Raw genomic sequence first — 19,256 nt, 5'->3', positions numbered from 1 at the left:
CATCAGGAGAAAGATTATAACCAAAAAAGAGCTTCTCAGGCCTTTTTAAATTTAATTTTTAGGGAAACATTCCACTTAGATTGTCACCTGTGAGAATAGAAAGAAACTAATTTTAGTCCCTTCCCCTTCACATGCCAGTTATAACACTGGGCATGTAGGCTCTTGGTAAATGCAGGACAACCCAAGTCTAAAGGGATGTAAGGGCTCCAAATAAAGGACATGAAAAGACAAACATCAAAATTGAACTTAATTTTGACTAGGGCTGCCTTTGACCACCATGCTACTTAGTAACTTTATGTCCTGAATATTTTGTAAGAAAAGTACTAAATTGACAAATATTTCACACCACAGAGAAGTAACAAGACTGGGCTTTTTTACCTGAACCTTAGCAATCTTTTACTGTTTTATACTCTAGAAATAAAAGTTATTTCAAGATCCTGAGCTTTAAGTGGGAGGAGGGGTAGAGGGTAATAGTCCTAGGATCTTTTACCATTTATTCCTTGTAGAAAATAATAAGTATTGAATCGTTCTTTTCCTTCTCAAATAGTCCATATCTTCGACTATTTTAACTATTCACCTTGAGTATTTTAAATACAAAGGCAAAATGTGTTCAAGTCTTAATTTTTTCTTTGCTTTTATGAAATTTAATCTGAGTTTTTTATGAATTCTGTTCCAGGCCAGTATTTGTGGACCTTAAATAACTGGCCCAATTCACTGGCTCGTTCATTCAGTAAATATTTATTGGATATTTGTGTGTGTTAGGCACAGTTCTAGACCTGAGGTAAAGCTAAGCAAAAAACAAATTCCTACCTTCATGGATCTTATCTTTTAAGTAGAGGAGACGACAATAAATAAAACAGTAAGTAAATTCAGTAGTCTATAAGGAGGTAAGTGCTACAGAGGAAAACAAAGCAGGGGGCGGATGAAGTGTTCTGGGGTTAAGAGAGGGGAGTGATTCCATATTTTTTGCAACATTTTGTTATGAAAATTTTCAAACATACAGTGAAGTTTCAAGAATTTGCAGTGACCGCCTATATACCCACTAGCTAGGTTCTCCCATTAACATTTTACTGCACTTGCTTTATCACACATCCATCATCTCGCCTTTTTTTTTTTTTTTTTTGGTGCATATCAAAGGAAACTGCAGATAGTGCATGTTTTCCTAAATATTTTAGCATAGATGTCATTAATTACGGTTCAGTATTTACTTTTTTTTTCTTTTGAGGTAAAATTTACATGCACAGAAATTCACAAATAATTAGTTTATATTAGCTGAATTTTGACAGTTCATATACTTTCATAACCCAACCCTCATCTAGATACGGACGGAGCATTATTACCGTCATCACTGAAAATCTCTTCATTCCCCTTTCCAATCAATTGTTGCCACCACTCCCCAGAAACAAGTACTGTTTTGATTTTTTTCACCATAGATTATTTTTGCCTGTTTTAAAACTTCACATAAATGGACGCAAAGAATGTGGACTCTCTTGTGTAAATCTGTTTTTACTCACCTCAGTGTTTTTGGGACTTACTCATATTGTTGCATGTATTAGTAGTTCCTTTTTGTTGTAGAATAATACTCCATTGTATTAACTCTGCCCTAGTCTGTTCATCTGTCCTGTTGATGGACATCTGGGTTGTTTCCACTTTGGGACTGTTAGGAATAAAATCATATGAATGGTCTTACTCACGTCTTGTTGTGGGCTTGGGTAAATACCTGCGAGTGGGATTGCTGGGCCCTATGGACTGTGTATGTTTGGTTTTATGAGATCTGCATACCTTTTTATCATTAACAGTGTATAAGAGTTTTGGTTATTCCACATCCTCACCACCATTTGATGTTGTGAGCCTTGAGTTTAGCCATTCTGGGGGGGTGTACAGTAGGAGAGCTGGCAAGGAATGATCTGTTAGCAAAGATGACTTTTGAACAAATACTTGAAGAAGGTGAGGGAACAAGCTATTTAAGTTTGAGAACAAAGCAAGGAATCTAGTACGCAAGAGCAGAGTGAGTGAAGAGAATCGTACATGATGCCAGAAAGGTAACAAGGAGAGGGGAATGCAAATCATGCTGGACCTCGTAAGCAGTTTTAAGAACTTTGGCTTTTATTCTGAATGAGGTAAGAAATAATTGGAATATTTTAAATGGAATAATGGCATGATTTGAGTATTAACAGATTGGCTATTCTGTAAAAGAATGGCCAAAAATGGATGTAGAGAAACCAGTCAAAGTTATAATAATGAGCCAATCAAGAATTCGGCTGTTTGGATGTAGAAAAACTACGGAGTCCTTGCTGGAGCCATGTTCCTGAATAGGCATTGATGTTTTAGTTCTTAGAAACGTCATTAGAAAATAGGAGAGAAAGTAATTCAGCTCAGTGCTTTTCAGGTAGCAATGGAGTCTAGCTCTACATGCATAAATAATCCGGGGGTTAAATTTCTTAAGTGGCCTTTTACAAATTAGTAATCACTTACTTCCCCACAAGGAATTTTATGCATTGTTGCATATAATAACCTGTTTTTAATTCCATAACCCAAAAGGTCTAAATGTGGTCTTAATTATTATGTTTAAGTGTTAAGGTCATTATTTGCTTAAATAAAACCTTAATGAATAAGTGAATATAATTTAATCTTTGTTTAGGAATTTGTACAATATAACTTTGAATAGCTCCTTTTGGTTTGCTAATATGTATTAGATATTATAAAGTAAATAGAAATATTCTTTTTATTTTTTATGCATTTTATTTAGACTGATACCATTTTTCTTTAATGATATTTTATAAAGTACTGGAAAATATTGTACTAGATGCGGAGCAGGTTATCAGGATAATTGTATTTAGTCCTCATCCTTAAAAAAATCAGAGTCCCCAAATAATACAAGAGAATACATCTTTAAAAGGAAAAAATACAAAGGTTAATTAAACATAGTGTCTACATTTTGGAGATCAGTATATAAACAAATAATTATAATTTCTAAGTAGAGACTGTAGTACTGTAGAAGCACAAAATGGGGAGCATTTCTGCTAAGGGGAGAGAGAGGAAAGGTAATTTTAAACCAGACTTTGAAGAACCAAGTGGGAATTTTCCATGGTGGAGTGGGGGTATGGTGAATGGTAATGTCAGCAGATGTCTCCATCCATGTGAGCAGAGGCACAGAGCAGATGTTTAAGACACATTTGCAGTAATGTCTCTTCAGATAGGTTTTATCTACACATAGGTAATGTCATTCTCACTTAATGATTAAAAATGGTGTTTTCTGATTTCTCAAATGCAAGTGACATGCCTTGTTCAGAGACAGTTAATCCTTTCACATTAACTACCAATGTATTTAACAAAAACCATAAAAAGCCACCTGGAAGGGCAATTATTTTTCTAGGGGTAAACAAAAATAACAAAGAGGAGAGTAAAAGAAAAAACATTTACTGATGGAGAGAAGAGAGGGAAAGATGGGTAAGGGGAAAAAAACAAAAAATAATACAAATAGCTAGCAGAGTGATTTGCTGTTGTCTGATGAGGAAGCTAGGATTCTTGAGTAGGTCTCTGTCTGTAAGACCCATGCCCTTTCAGTGTACTAGGCAGGCTGAAATAACAAGAGTGGATACTTTGGAGCCCAGTGCCATGATAGCAAGGTCCATAGAGACTTGACAGTGTGCCTCTGAACCTTACGATCATTGTTCAGTCTTTTCTGATCCTGTTTTTTATTGTCCGTATTGCTGCGTATAGAAAACATAATTACAGTGCAAGAAGCTTTTTTAAGTTACTTGCTTAATCATAAGTTGTAGTTCATCTAATTCCAGTTATGTAAGATCAAATATTAAAGAATTCTTTAGGTTATTTAATTTTATTTACTTTGTTCACCTGTAAAACCAAACGAGAATTTATGCCTCTGTTATTCTATGAAAAATTGGAATTTTTCTTGGTGTTTTGGTGATTAATTCTTGCAACTGTGCTTAATATAAATATTCTATAATATAAAGATATTTAACCTACCCACTGTGTCAAATACATAAGTGGTCTTCAAACATAGTTATCCGCTGGGGCACCTGGGTGGCTCAGTAGTTAAGCATCTGCCTTCGGCTCCGGTCATGATCCCAGCGTTCTGGGATCGAGCCCCGCATCGGGCTCCCTCCTCAGCGGGAAGCCTGCTTCTCCCTCACCCACTCCCCCTGCTTGTGTTCCCTCTCTCGCTGTGTCTCTGTCAAATAAATAAATAAAATCTTAAAAAAAAAAAAATAGTTATCCCCTTTTCTTAAAACAATCTTTTAACTCCCATTGCTGCCATGTTAGCTTAAATGTCCCTTTGCACTAGTGAAAATGATACTGTCCTTGATGTCCTTTTCTTTTACCATAACACACTGTATCTTTTTCTTCAGAGCACTTATCACACTGTACAGTTTATTTTTAGGGCTGTCTTGTTAGTATCTGTTCTCCCTACTAGAGTGTAAGCTCTACAGTGTTAGGAACTATGTGTATTTTATTTACAACATTGTGTTCCCAGTGCCAGGTACATGATTGGCACTCAATAAATAAGGACTAAATTAATGAATGAATAAACTTAATCCTAGATATTCTGCTCCGTATCTCTAGTTTTTGTTCTATACCAACATTTCCCAAACTGTATTTAAAAAGTTCTCTGTGAGCTATTAATAGATACTTTCTGAAAAAATGATTCTGTGGTCATAGGCTTGAATGACTGCATCCCTGCTGTGGAACAACCACAACTTACATTAGCATGTTAAAAGCGCTTAGAAGTCCTAAAGTTAAAAAAAAAAAAATCTAAGTTTAGAATCCAGCATTCTGTCTTTTTTTAACTGTCAAACTCTTTATTGGACTATTTGAAGTTATTTGAACACAGCTGGCCTATTCAATGTTGCATGTAGATTTATTCAAAAATTTCAATGACAAATACTATCTTCAAGGAACTTCTAACTTTTTATATAATTGTAATTTAAAATTGGATTATCTTAGGTATTTAGTCAAGGCATTCAATAATTACTGAATTGAATTCAGAACTCATTCTAGTTTATTTCATTTGTTACTTGGCTTCACCATTCTACATCTTTCTACTCAAAGCAAGAATCTCATTTTCACTTATAATTTAATGTTACTATTATGTAATTTAACATTCTATTTCCTAGAAATAGATGTATATAGTTTTGGGTTTTAAAAATACTTTCTTTACCTGGAAAGCTAAAAGTGTATTTTACTCTTGAACTAACTTAAATGGGAAAGTTTTGCTGAACCAAATAAATTATGTCTTTTAGAAATCATTGATGTTTTAGAAAATCATTTTGTGAAATGTATTCCTTTTTTTTTTTTTTTTTTTTTTTGTCAAAAAGTATCACAAGTACATTTTAAGAAATACGGGAAATAAGGGTGCCTGGGTGGCTCAGTTGGTTAAGCGACTGCCTTCGGCTCAGGTCATGATCCCGGGGTCCTGGGATCGAGTCCCTCATCGGGCTCCCTGCTCGGCAGGGAGTCTGCTTCTCCCTCTGACCCTCCTCCCTCTCATGCTCTCTGTCTCTTGTTCTCTCTCTCTCAAATAAATAAATAAATAAATAAATCTTTAAAAAAAATAAAAAGAAATACGGGAAATAAAATTACAAAAGAACATTTCAAAATTGTACCACCTAGAGATAATCTGTTAACTTTTTGGTGTATATACTTTGATACTTATGTATATCAAAATGCATGAATGCATGGATACATACATATGTCATTTATTCAGCAAATATTTAAGCACTGTGCTCTGTGCCCAGCACTGTTATAGGGTGGCTGTTTAGCAATGAACGAAACAGGCAAAAATCCCTGCCTTCATGATGCTTAGATTGAGGTGAGGGGTGGGGAGGAAAGGGTGACAGCCATGAACAAACATATGACATGTCAGAGGATGATAAGAGCTATGAAAAAATAAGACAAGGAATAAAGGAGTATAAAGAGAAGGATTGTTTTGTATATGTGCTCATCTACTTTAACTTTTTTCTGAATTTGCTTATGTTTAATCGTGTCTTTTTCTTTTAAAAAAGAGTAATTAATACAAATATTCTGAACATCCAGTTTTCAGAGCTTTTTTTGCTTCATAAATTGATGGGGTTTTTTTCCATATCATTAAATATTATTCTGAACCATTTAAAAGCTACACATACTTCATTTTATAGAATATGGTCTATTGTCTATATAGCAACTAGGGTGATCTTTTAAAACCTCTCAGTTAACTCTTGCTCTTAGTAAAAGGACAGATCTTTAACATGACCAATGACTCTGCATGATTTGGTGTTAATCCCCTGAGCAGATAGCATCTGTTACTCTCCCCTCTCACCACCGTGCTCTAGTCATATTGGCCTATGTTTGGTCCCCTTCCTATCTTAGAGTCCTCAGACATACATGGGGAGAGCGTAAATAGGAATATATAAAGTTATACCCCAGTTGTTGAAGAATCCTTTTGTAAGACTTAGAACTTAACCATAAATGCTGCATATTATACACATTTAGGATCCTTAGTACCCTATTCTTTAACTTTTTATTATAAGAATTTTCAAACTTAGAGAAAAGCTGAACAACTATATACTCAAACTAGACTCCAAAATTGTTAATGCTTTGCTGTATTTTTTCTTATTCTATAATAAAATATTTTTATAATTGAATCATTTGAAAGTATGTTGTACACATCAAGACACCACCCCTATAAGCCATGTATTAAGGGGAAATCATTTTCTTGACTGTTAAAGATAGGAGAAAATTGTGTGAAATATTTTATAAAACAAAAAACTACAAATAAGATTTTTTTTTTAAAGCAGTAAGTAGTCACTCTAATATTGATAAACAAAAATTTGAGTTCACAGTTATGGAAAATGGATAAAACCATAAGGAAAAATCTTTCTGTAGAACACTGTTCATACTAGAGAGAATATAAATGGTAACTATTAAGCATATGGAAGACTCTTTAGCTTTTATAATAATGAAAGATATATATTTGCTACCATATATTGGATAGTTAGTAGGTCTCAGGTATTTTATCTTAACCACAATTCCATATGGTAGGTAACAGTGTACATTGACAGATAATAAAACATATTGGGATAAATATCTCAAGTCCTAAAGTCCTAGAGCTACTAAAACATCGTGCCAACATTCAAATCCAGAGCCCTCTTGATTACCAAAGTCCATGTTCTTAACCAGCATTCTATATTGCCTGTAAAAATCAAAATGCTTTAGAGGTCCCGCTTCACACATAGAAAGTAATTTTCTTTATGCTTCATCTAGAAAAACAATTGAGATAGCCAGGAATATTCTGAAAAAGAATTATGAAGGAGGAATTGTCTTACTAGATAATAAAATGTAGTATGAGGCTACACTTTAAAATAAGTTAAATACTGGCATAAGAGACAGTTTGGATAGAGTAGGAAAAAGCTTAGGAATACTCCCAAGTGCAAGGGAAATTTATTCTGTGATACAGGTACATTTTTAATCATTAAATTATCTCTCCTTACACAAAAAATAAAAAGATAAACCATATTTCTCACATGTTCACCTACACGGGAAATTATGATAGATTAATTGTTCTAAAGTAGGAACAGAATGCAAATTAAGAATAATATGCCTTGCTTCCCCACTTCCTCCTTGAGTTTGATATGTATGTGGGGCATAGGTCAAAGAAAATTTTTCTTGACATTTGAAGGAATCTGAGAATAGAAAAGGTGTGACTGACTTCCCAGCCGGAGCTTACGGAGGCACCCTGTGTTAATAGATAAGGGCCAGTAGATAGAACAACAAACTATATCAAAGTATAAGAGGGTACATTTGGCCATTAGGGAGCCCGAATCAAAGCTAAAATTGAGTTATAAAAAAAGAAAGTATTTGTTTACACCCTAGTTTTTGAGTATACAGTTTATACCTGTTATTAAGCATGACAAAATCATAAAGGAAAAGATTAATAAATGTGACAAATAGAACTTTCTTGCATGGAAAAAAGACTTTAAACAAAATGAGAAGTCATACTTCAGGAAAATATTAGGAAAATTTATTACATGGGGCCAATTTCCTTAAAAAGGAAATAATCTATTTAAATGTCAGAAAAGAAAAGTAGCTCTTTTGAAAATGAGCAAACAGCAGCAACATTTAAGGAAAAAAATCGTCATTATAGTAGAATTAACCTAAAATGACAAGATGGATGATTTTAAAATTTAAAAAGAGTCATTAAGAAGATATTACAAGGAGGGTCACCTGGGTGGTGCGGTCGGTTAAGCGTCCAACTCTTAGTTTTGGCTCAGGTTTGATCTCAGGGTCATGAGATGGAGCCGAATGTGGGGTCCGCGCTCAGCGCAGAGTCTGCTTGAGATTCTCTCTCCCTCTCCCTCCCACTCGTGTGGTCATGCTTTCTCTCTCTCAAATAAATCTTTAAAAAAAAAGATATTACAAGGAATGATGGTGTATATTGTTGGAATCTCATATGCCCTTTGAGGACTTTTTTATAGTTGTCCTACAGATGCTTTCACAAATCCACAAAGATGTTTTGTATATAAAAGTACAGGTGTGATTTTTGTAGCATTCAGGGAGAAGAATAGGCATTTAGGTTGTCTCCAGGGGATTTTTTCCTATAAATTAGTGTCTGGTTAAATAAATCATGGTACATCCATACAGTGGAATACAATGCAGCTGCTGCAAAAATTGTAGTAGAAGTGTCCGTATAGAAAATCTCCAGGATATACCTAGTGAACCAAAGCCCTAGGAATAAAGCTCTAGGTGTTGCACAGTAGAATTCTGACTTTTAAATCCTATATGAGTATATATATATATTTTTTTAATTAAAACAGGGTACTTATGAGGACTGGAATTTTCTGTTTTCATACCATTGGAATATTTTTCATCCTTGAACTTGAATTTTATATATTTTTAAAAGCTAGTTTAAATTCAATGAAATGTTTACCAAAATTCAGGGATGATAGGGCTGAGTGAGAACAGATATTTTTATGGCAGCTGGTGGTATCACAAACTGGTAAAATCTTCCTGTGTGGTAACTAAACCAAAGCTTATTTCAAGTACCTGTTTTATGCCAGGCATTATCAGTTTTTGCACATTTATCTTACTTAAATCTCCAACCAAGCCTTAAAGTAGATTATTTTTCTCATACTTTAGGAAACAGAAGACTAAAGTGTCTTTCCACGAGTCACAGACTCTGAAGCCTATACTGGGCTTTCAACCCAGTATGTGTTTTCAACCCCTATACTGGGCTCTGGAAATTCTTAAGGGGTTATCAAGACAAAAGACTGGATTTGAATGTGTCAGTTTTCATCAAATAAAAATGGAGAGGATACTCTGCCCTTCTTTGAAAAGACCATATTAGTTGATTTGTATGAAAGTGCTTTCCAGATTTATGAAGCATTCTATGAAAAGGTTAGAATAACTTTTTTTTATCCATAGCCTGCTTTCTTCATACAAATGTAAATGTTTTAGCCCTTTTTCTTTGAATCTCATCCGTAAAATGCAAACTTAAAGTAACAGTTTAGTCAGTTTTTTGGCTTTTTTTGTATAATTTAACTCAATTTTGGTGTAGTACATTTCTTAAATTGAGGAAATATACAGTGTATCTAACAAAATCTTGTTTCTACTTAAAATGTGCTTACCAGTAATTGTATTGTTAGCATCCTTTCAAGGCTACTAAAATCCTTCCAGTTTTGGGATACCTGGGTGGCTCAGTCAAGCATCTGCCTTTGGCTCAGGTCATGGGCCCAGGTCCTGGGATCGAGCCCCACATTGGGCTCCCTGCTTGGCATGCTTCTCCCTCTCCCACTCCCATGCTTGTGTTCCCTCTCTCGCTCTCTCTCTGCCAAATAAATAAATAAAATCTTAAAAAAAAATAAAATAAAAAATAAAATCCGGTTTTAAAACAAATGAACAGAAAAGTCTTAATAAGGCTACACGTTCTGCTTGCTATTTTTTAAATACATAAACTTACCTATTTCTTCCTGTTTTTAGGAACACCATCTTCAGCGGGCTATTTCAGCACAGCAGGTGTATGGCGAGAAGAGGGATAATATGGTCATACCAGTCCCAGAAGCAGAAAGTAATATTGCTTACTATGAGTCTATATATCCTGGGGAATTTAAGATGCCAAAGCAGCTTATTCACATACAGCGTAAGTAATTACTCTTTTAATTATTATATTTTCTGTAGCTATTTTCTGCTTAACTCTTGACACAGTTTTACTTGTTCAAGGCCATTTTCAGTACCCATTTCATTGACTAGCATCAGCTAGAGAGTTCCTAGAGCCCATTTTCAACTTTTAAAATTGAGATTTCTGCCTGACAAAAAAGATGGCATTTTCATCCTAAGTGTTTAGTTTCATCTCAGCATGTGATCTTATACTACTTTAGACAAATAGGATAAGGAATATACCTGAGATGTAGAAATGGTTTTCTTACTATTCAGAAATAGTGATATGAGTAGCCTTAAAGAACGTCTTAGTAAAAGTCGGGAATCAGCAAACTTTTTCTAAAAAGGGTCAGATAGTGTGTGTCTTAGCTTTTTTGGGTCATTCAGTCTGTCACAATTCTTCAGCTATACTGTTGAAAGAAAGGCAAAATTAGCAGTTGACAATATGTAAACAGATGGGCATGGCTATGTTTCAATAAAACTTTATTGATCAAAACAGATGGCAACCAAGTATTGGCCCATGGACCAATAGTGCCAACCTCTGGTCTGTGATCCTACTGACTTTTAGTGTTCTAGGTGGTAACTTGTTTCACTTGGTAGTGATGAGTTCTTCATTAGCAATGATCCTTTGATGGCTATCACATTTGATGGTGAATAGCTGAGAGCTTATAAACTTAGGAGAATACATTTCATTCACTCAATCCACAAGTAGTTGACAACTTTAAAACGTAGTTGAAAGTTTACTAAGGTAAAATTGGTACAGCTTTCATTATTGTGTTGTTGACCTTTCTAAAGAGGGTTTTCCAGTGACCTGTCTAAACTTTTTTCAGGACCATATAAATCTGTGTTGTTTTTAGAAATTATTTAAAATGAATTAACTACTTTTCTCATTTAACCTTTCCTCCATATGATCTAGTTTCTGTCATGGATTCTAAACATTTATTTTACTATTTGTTAAATACGAAAATGCAAAACTAAAGATAGTGCCTGTATTGGCATTTGCTATTTTTAACTTAATGTTTTTTTCTCTTTAATTCTAACTTGCACCTTAATTTATTGATTTCCTTTAGAAAAAAGAATGTTTTTTTCCAATTTACTAAAGGTTACTTTGAAGTGAAATAAATAAGTGGCATGTGCTTTCTTGCCCACTCCCATGTTTAATTACATATAAGACATAGACACAGACATCTTAAACAAACTTGACCAATATTAGAACATAAAAATTAGTTCTCTGAAAAATCATGGCAATTTGAAAGTTACAGATCATCATCAGATCCATATATGTAACTGTTTTCCACAGCCACAGGTTATATTATCTTACAAATGCATGCTTTTAGGTTAAAGCAGGATTAAGTAAGATAAAATTATATTAATCAATGTACATTATCATAACAGAAAAAAAATTTGGAATGCCTGTTTTACAAATAGACTGCTCATTGATGACCAAAACCCACAAAACACATTTTACTGGTAACTAGTGGATTAAATTATGGTCAGAAGAGTCCAGAGTTACAATTTTAAAAGGAATTGACTTTGCTGATTTTGTAATCAAATAATAGCAATAAAATGGCAGCAGAATTGTAGCTTACTTGGGGAGAAAATTTTTTAATCAGTACAGATTTGACGTATCTTGTCTCTGGAAAGATACATACATTGGAATATTAATCAAGATAGTCTACTAATTAGTATTAGCTGCCATTGAGTTTCTCTTAACATTTTGTTTTAAATAATTATAAATTCACAGGATAAATATGCAGCTTTGTACACCTCAATCGAGATAACTCAACTGTACCATCACCACAAGATTCCATGTTGTTACTCCTTTATAGCCAAACCTAGCCCCTGGCAACCACTAATATGTTCTCTATTTCTATAATTATATTAGTTAATGATTACAATATAAACAGAATCATGCAGTGTATGTCCTTTTGAGATTGGCTGTTTTCACTTAGCATAATATCCTTGGAGTCCATCCAGCTTGTTTCATGTAATATAGATCATTCCTTCTTATGTGAGTAGTATTCCATATGTTTGTTTAACCATTGACCCAATGAAACACATTTCAGTAGTTTCCAGGTTTTGACTATTACAAATAAAGCCGCTATGAATATTCATCTGCAGGTTTTTGTGTGAACATGTTTTTGTCTCTCCTGGAATAAATACCTATGAGTTCAGTTGCTGGGTCTGTTTTTAGTTTGACAAGAACTTCCACAGTATTTCCAAGAGTATCTGTGCTGTGTTACATTATCTCCAGCAGTATATGTGTGATCCAGTTTGTCCTGTATTCTTGTCGGTATTTGGGATTATCACTTTTCTATGTTCGCCATTCTAATAGGTATGCAGTGATCTCTCATTATACTTTAAATTTGTATTTCTGTAAATGGCTAATATATTAAATATCTTTTCATGTGATTTGCCATCTATATATCCTCTTTGGTGAAATGATTGTATATGTGTTTGCCCATTTTCTAATTAGATTGTTTTAACATTGAGTTTTAGGATTCTGTTTTATTTGTATATTCTAGACACAAAGTCTTTGTCACATATGTAATTTACAAATATTTTCTCCCAGTATATAATTTGTCTTATCATTCTCTTAACAGAGTCTGTCACAGAGCAAAAGCTTTTAATTTTGATGAGATCAAGTTTAAATCGGTTTTCCTCTTGTGAATCATGATTTTGGTATCAACTCTAAGAACCTCTGCCATTTCCTGGGTCTGAAAGAGTTTCTCCTATGTTCTGTTCTAGAAGTGTACAGTTTCACATTTAAGTGTTTGATCGGTTTTGAGTGTGTGAGGTTTAGGTCAAGGAGTTTTTGTTCTGGTTTTGGTTTTTACCTCTGGGTGTGCAGTTGCTCCAGCATCATTTACTGAAACAGCCATCCCTCCTCCATTGAGTTGCTTTTGCTTCTTGGTCAGAAATTAACTGGCATATTGATATGGATCTCTTTCTGGTTCTATATTCTATTCCCTTGATTTCTGTTTAGTCCAAGATAGTAGCACTGTTTTGATTACTGCAACTTTATAAAACCCTTAATATCAGAGAGAGTCATTCCTCCTTTATTTTTCTTTTTCAAAATTGTATTGGGTATTCTAGGGCCTTTCCATGTAAATATTACAATAAGCTTGTCGGTATCTACAAAGAAACTTGCCGAGATTTTGATAGGAATTAGATTAAACCTATAGATCACTTTAGGGAGAATTGACATCTTTACTATGTTGAGTCTTCAGTCCATGAACACAGTATGACTCTGCAAGTATTTAGGTCTTCTTTGATACAGATCCTGACCATGTTTCTTTAGATTTATACCTGCGTGTTTTATTTTCTTTGGAGCAATTGAAAATGGTATTACATTTTTTATTTTGATTTCCACTTGTTCATTGTCAGTATACAGAAATGCAGGTAAAATTGTTTATCTTATGCCCTGTGTCCTTAACTGAAATTCCTTTTTAGTTCTTTCTAGGAGATGTTTGCAGATTCTCTGAGATTTTCTACATAGAAAATCATGCTGAAGTCTGAAAAAATAGTTTTATTTTTCCTTTTCAGTCTCTCTGTCTTTAATTTCTCTTTCTTCCATTATTATAGTGGCTAAAACTTTAATACTGTGTTAAAATATTAAGTGGTGAGAGCAGACATCCTTGCCTAGTTCCTGGTCTTAGAAGGAAATAATTAAGTCTTGCATCATTATGTATTATATTACCTGTAGGGTTTTTTGTATTTGCTTTTTATGAGATTGTCATATATGTGATTTGGAAATCTTTTCTCCCAGTGTATAATATGTCTTTTCATCCTCTTAACGGAGTCTTTCACAGAGCAAAAGGTTTTTTTGCTGAGATCCAGTTTATCAGTTTTCCTCTTATAGATCGTGATTTTTATTCTTAAAGTACTGAGAGTTTTTATCGTGAATCAGTGTTCAATGTTGTCAAATACTTTTTCTACATCAATGGATAGCATCATGTGATTTTTCTTCTTTAGCCTCTTGATATGATAAGTTACACTGGTTGATTTTCAAATATTGAACCAACCTCACATACCTGTAATAAATCTCACTTGACTGTAGTGTTATTTTTTTTCATACCTTGTTGGGGAGGATTTTATTGGGGACTTTTGCACCTAGGTTCATGAGAGATTGTTTGGCTATGTATATGTGTATGTGCACGTGTACGTGTTCTGTCTTATTTGGTTTTGGTATCAGAGTGATAGTGGCTTCATAAAACAGGTTGGAAAGTTCTCTTATTCTGTTTTCTGGAAGAAATTACGTAAGATTTATGTTAATCCTTAAAACTTGGTATTGTCTTTTAATACACTACACTAAATAAGAAAAATAATGAGTATAAATTTCTATAAAGTTAAAATTTTGTCTGATGGTGGTCTAGTAAATTACTTACGAAAGATATGTTACCTTGAATTACATATATGAACTGGTTCATTTTAGTTCCCCTAATTTCTGTTGTGTAAATCTCTTAAGCTAATGTTACACAAATTCTTCTTGGGAGTTTTTTAAAGGTGTTAACTAGTATTCTCTAAAAAAAGCAGTGGTCAAACATGTTTGAGAATAATTACATATTATATTCCCCTACCTGCCCCCAGAGTCATAATGCATATTACCATATTTATAGGCTCTAGGAGTCTTGTGGCTAGGAAAAAAAAAAGGCTAATTTTTTTTTTTTTTTAAGATTTTTATTTATTTATTTGACAGAGAGAGACACAGCGAGAGAGGGAACACAAGCAGGGGGAGTGGGAGAGAGAGAAGCAGGATTCCCGCTGAGCAGGGAGCCTGATGCGGGGCTCGATCCCAGGACCTTGGGATCATGACCTGAGCCGAAGGCAGATGCTTAACGACTGAGCCACCCAGGCGCCCCAGGAAAGGCTAATTTTAACCCAGCATTTTCTAGTTGTATTTATTACATGTTCTCTGTTAACATTTTATTGAACATTAGTTTGGAAAAGTTCAACTCTGTCCTTATCTTCAACTGGCTTAGCGAAGAGATCATAATTTTCTTCCTTTAATCCAATCAGAGCTTTGAAGGAAGAAACCCATATTATATTATAACCATTATCCCCTTCTTTAGTTCCAGACTTTAGGTACTTTTTAAGCTATTTCACTGAGTGCTTGACACTCAACATCTCCTAATCCAAAGGATCATGTAATGTTGTTTCTCTTTGCTGCTGATCTGTAAGGCTTCTAGAGTATACAGATGGGACTTTCCTATTTATACTGGAAGAAAGGACAAAACAGTTCTGACCAGAATAGGCAGGAACAATTCTTTCACCCCCTTCTTTTTGCACTTGGGTCTCAAGGCTCTCCTATTAATCCTGAAAGGAAGCCTTTTTTTATTTTTATTTTTTAAAGATTTTATTTATTTATTTGACAGAGACATAGCGAGAGAGGGAACACAAGCAGGGGGAGTGGGAGAGGGAGAAGCAGGCTTCCTGCCGAGCAGGGAGCCTGATGTGGGGCTCGATCCCAGGACCTTGGGATCGTGACCTGAGCCGAAGGCAGATGCTTAACGACTGAGCCACCCAGGCGCCCCGGAAGCCTTTTTTTTAAAGGGTAATCTTGATGTACATTTATATATGTATATATGCCTATGTGTGGAGATACATATATGTACATTTCTAACTCTGTCCACTGGAAGAGCCAAGAAGCAAGATTATTCGGTAGCAATGAGCACACCTAGCACCTCATCTCTAATCCATTCTCCATTAAATGGGACCACGAATCTGTGGAGAAATGGCTGATTCCAGGGCTGTGGAAGGGTAGGTGCAAGATGAACCTGGAACCTCTTATTATATCAGAAATTAAGCATTAAAAAAAAAAATGACAGGGGCATATCACAAGGACACAGGAATTTCTTTCACTGGCTGGTTCTGGGACTATTTAAGCAATGGAATAATTAGACATAATAATGAATTGTAAAGCATTGAAAAATGTAGGAATTCAGGAGTCCATACTGATAATAAAAAATGGTGACAAGTAGTCTCATGCTTCTGTAGTACAAAGCCAAAAGCTGAGTGGTACAATGTGAAGAGAGTACTGGAGTTGGAAGATCATTTTTGCTATTACTGTGACCAAGATTGAATCATGTAAGAATCGTCAATGTGTTCTCAATATAAGAGAAAATTTTGATGAGGAACAAGATATTTACATGACCTTAAGCTCTCCCTACCAACTGTTTATTAGTTACGGAGGGGGCGGGGGACAAAGAGTAGTTATGCAGTGAAACAATTGGGTAATTTCTTGACTGGTAATGAAAATTATCATCACTTATTAGGAACAGATGAACATTGTGTGTCTCTAGATGTGATACTGTGAGAAGGACTAAGAAAGTTGAGTATGCAGTATGCCATCTAAGAGTGCATATTCTAATCATAATGGGAATAATAATAAATGTTCTGGGGAGAGGGCTATATTCTTCAAAAACATCAGTGTCTTAAAAGACAAAGAAAGGCTATAGAAATGTTCCCGGTTAAAGGAGGCCAAAGAGACAATAACAAAAATAATACCTGATCCTAGACTGGTCTTGTGCTGGAGGGGGGAAAGGTTATGAATTACTGGGTCAGCTGATAAAATCAGAATGTAGGCAGGAGATTAAATTGTTCTATGAGTGTAAATTTATGAAGTTGATGACTGTACTGTGATTATATGAAAGAATCTAAGGAAATACACTCTGAAGTATTTAGCAGTAAGGAACCATTATGAATGTAATTTATCCTCCAGTGCCTCAAAAAATAAAGTGTGAGTGTACATAGAAGCTAGAGATATAAAACAGAACACATGCAAATGATAAAATAAAATTTAACAGTAGGTGATTCTGGGTAAAGGATATGCAGGTGTTCCTTGTACTATTTTCTTGTGGTTTTTTTAAGATTTTATTTATTTATTTGAGAGAGAGAGACCGAGAGCGCTTGCAAGAGAGAGAGAGAGAGAGAGCAGCGCGCACAAGCACATGGAAGGGCAGAAGGAGAGGGAGAAGCAGGCTCCTGGTTGAGTGGGGAGCCCAATGCAGGGCTCGATCCCAAAACCCTAGGATCATGACCTGATGAGCTGAAGGCAGACATGTAACTGACTGAGCCACCCAGGTGCCCCTAGACTATTTTCATTTTGCAATTTTTTATAACTGAATTTCTAAATAGGAAGGTGGTTTTTTTTAATAGATCTTTGTAGAACCTACTTTTAAAATTACCTCTGAATAGAGGTATCCTGTCTTTATGCCCTGATTCCGAAAGATTGCATTTCCTCCTTCTCTTTGCCTACCTCCATATCCACCTACAACATCCAGTCTTCTGCCATTATTCTTCGGGTACTACTCTCATGTAAAATCTTGAGCATCATCCACAGAATTTTATCAAAAAGGATTTTGTATTGGGCGCCTGGGTGGCTCAGTCGTTAAGCGTCTGCCTTCGGCTCAGGTCATGGTCCCAGGGTCCTGGGATCGAGTCCCACATCGGGCTCCCTGCTCGGTGGGAAGCCTGCTTCTCCCTCTCCCACTCCCCCTGCTTCTGTTCCTGCTCTTGCTATCTCTCTTTCTGTCAAATAAATAAATAAAATCTTAAAAAAAAAAAAAAAAAGGATTTTGTATCTGTGATTTCAAATCTGGGATTCTCCATTCATTCTCCTCAGGTACATTCTAAAAGTGACTCAAAGCTCTCAGTTACTTATGAATATAAAGAAGTTGAAGACTTTGATGATCTAGCTAGCCAGTGATAGCTTTGTCTTCTTAGGTCTAAGGCAAATGTGTCAAATACCTACCACACCATAGTAAATATCACTATTAACAATATTTTCTGCTGCTCAGAATTTGTTTCAAGAACTTTACAAGTAGATATTACCAATCATTGAGGGCTAGTGCTTGAGTTGAAACCCACTTACCATTCCTGGGCTGAGAAATTTCTCCTTGCCTTGTATAATGTGCCTTCTTTTCAATCAGGGATTACATTCTGTTTCTAATCCACAATTTGTGCCATTTTAGGGCCCAAATATCCTTTCACTATTGGTGTTATAGACATACATACTTAGTCCGAGCTACATATGGCATTTATTACATAAATATTTATATACATTTCATCTGTGTTACTTGACTCTAAGCATAAGGGCAAGGACTGTGTTGTGTACTACTTTGTATCTTCTTTAAAAATAATCAATTTAGGGGCGCCTGGGTGGCTCAGTTGGTTAAGCGACTGCCTTCAGCTCAGGTCATGATCCTCGAGTCCCGGGATCGAGTCCCACATCGGGCTCCCTGCTCGGCGGGGAGTCTGCTTCTCCCTCTGACCCTCTTCCCTCTCGTGCTCTCTGTCTCTCATTCTCTCTCTCAAATAAACAAATAAAATCTTTTAAAAAGAAAAAAAAATAATCAATTTAGGGGCGCCTGGGTGGCTCAGATGGTTAAGCATCTGCCTTAGGCTCAGGTCATGGGATCGAGCCCCACATCGGGCTCCCTGCTCAGCGGAGAGTCTGCTTCTCCTTCTCCCTCTGCTGTTCCCCCTTCTTGTGCTCTCTCCATCTCTCTGTCAAGTAAATAAAATCTTTAAAAAAAATAAATAAATAAACGTACATGTATGTACTATTGTGTTCTTTTTGCTTGGATTTATTTTCTACTGCATTTTCTCTTCCATCTGTGTATTTTGTTTAACCATAGACATAACTGGGTTTATCCCTATCAAAATATTTTAAAAGGAGTTAGCCTATATAGTATGGCTCCTGTTCTTAAACAATTATTGCCTAGCTAGGTCTCATTTTAATTGACAGAACTTAATTACAAGGTACAATCCACTTGCCTATTTCTTTGTAAACCCTGTTTTCTACTTTGAACACACTCAGTAACATGGCCCAGAAAATTTGAAGATTCTCCTCTTTCTAGGACCATGATAACTATGTTAAATCTTTATCAGCTGCTGTCATTTCGAAGGGGCAGGTTGGGCTGGAGCTAAATTGCACTTTAGTCATTGGCTCTGGTTTTTTAGTCAAATGAAATCCTAAAGTGATTTTTTACATGTTAGCATTTTTCTAGGGCTTTAGTGTTATGTCTGAACAAGATTTGGTTCTCCTTATATTTTAAGATCTTACATGTGTTTGCACCATCTGTAAAAGGAAAGCTTCTTCA

At 35.2% G+C, this 19,256-nt stretch overlaps 1 protein-coding gene across 6 annotated transcripts in view; it reads left to right on the top strand.

Annotated features, from left to right (window-relative positions):
• EPC1 (enhancer of polycomb homolog 1) overlaps positions 1-19,256 on the top strand; it is a 95,998-nt gene that overhangs the window by 55,362 nt on the left and 21,380 nt on the right. For 5 of the 6 annotated variants that reach the window (XM_064591918.1, XM_064591915.1, XM_045874256.3 and 2 more), the window contains exon 2: positions 9,976-10,135. In XM_064591918.1, coding sequence (XP_064447988.1) covers positions 10,036-10,135 — 100 coding nt within the window. In that variant the 5' untranslated portion in view covers positions 9,976-10,035. Of the gene's footprint in view, positions 1-9,135; positions 9,394-9,975; positions 10,136-19,256 lie in introns of all 6 variants that reach the window. The other variant, XM_064591916.1, reaches the window with a different exon arrangement.

The sequence above is a fragment of the Mirounga angustirostris genome, unplaced genomic scaffold (assembly GCF_029215605.1).
Source record: "Mirounga angustirostris isolate CCGP_5_RB_7025 unplaced genomic scaffold, mMirAng1.0.hap1 SCAF_5, whole genome shotgun sequence".
Lineage (NCBI taxonomy): Eukaryota > Metazoa > Chordata > Mammalia > Carnivora > Phocidae > Mirounga > Mirounga angustirostris.
This window is presented reverse-complemented; position numbering and strand designations above follow the sequence as displayed.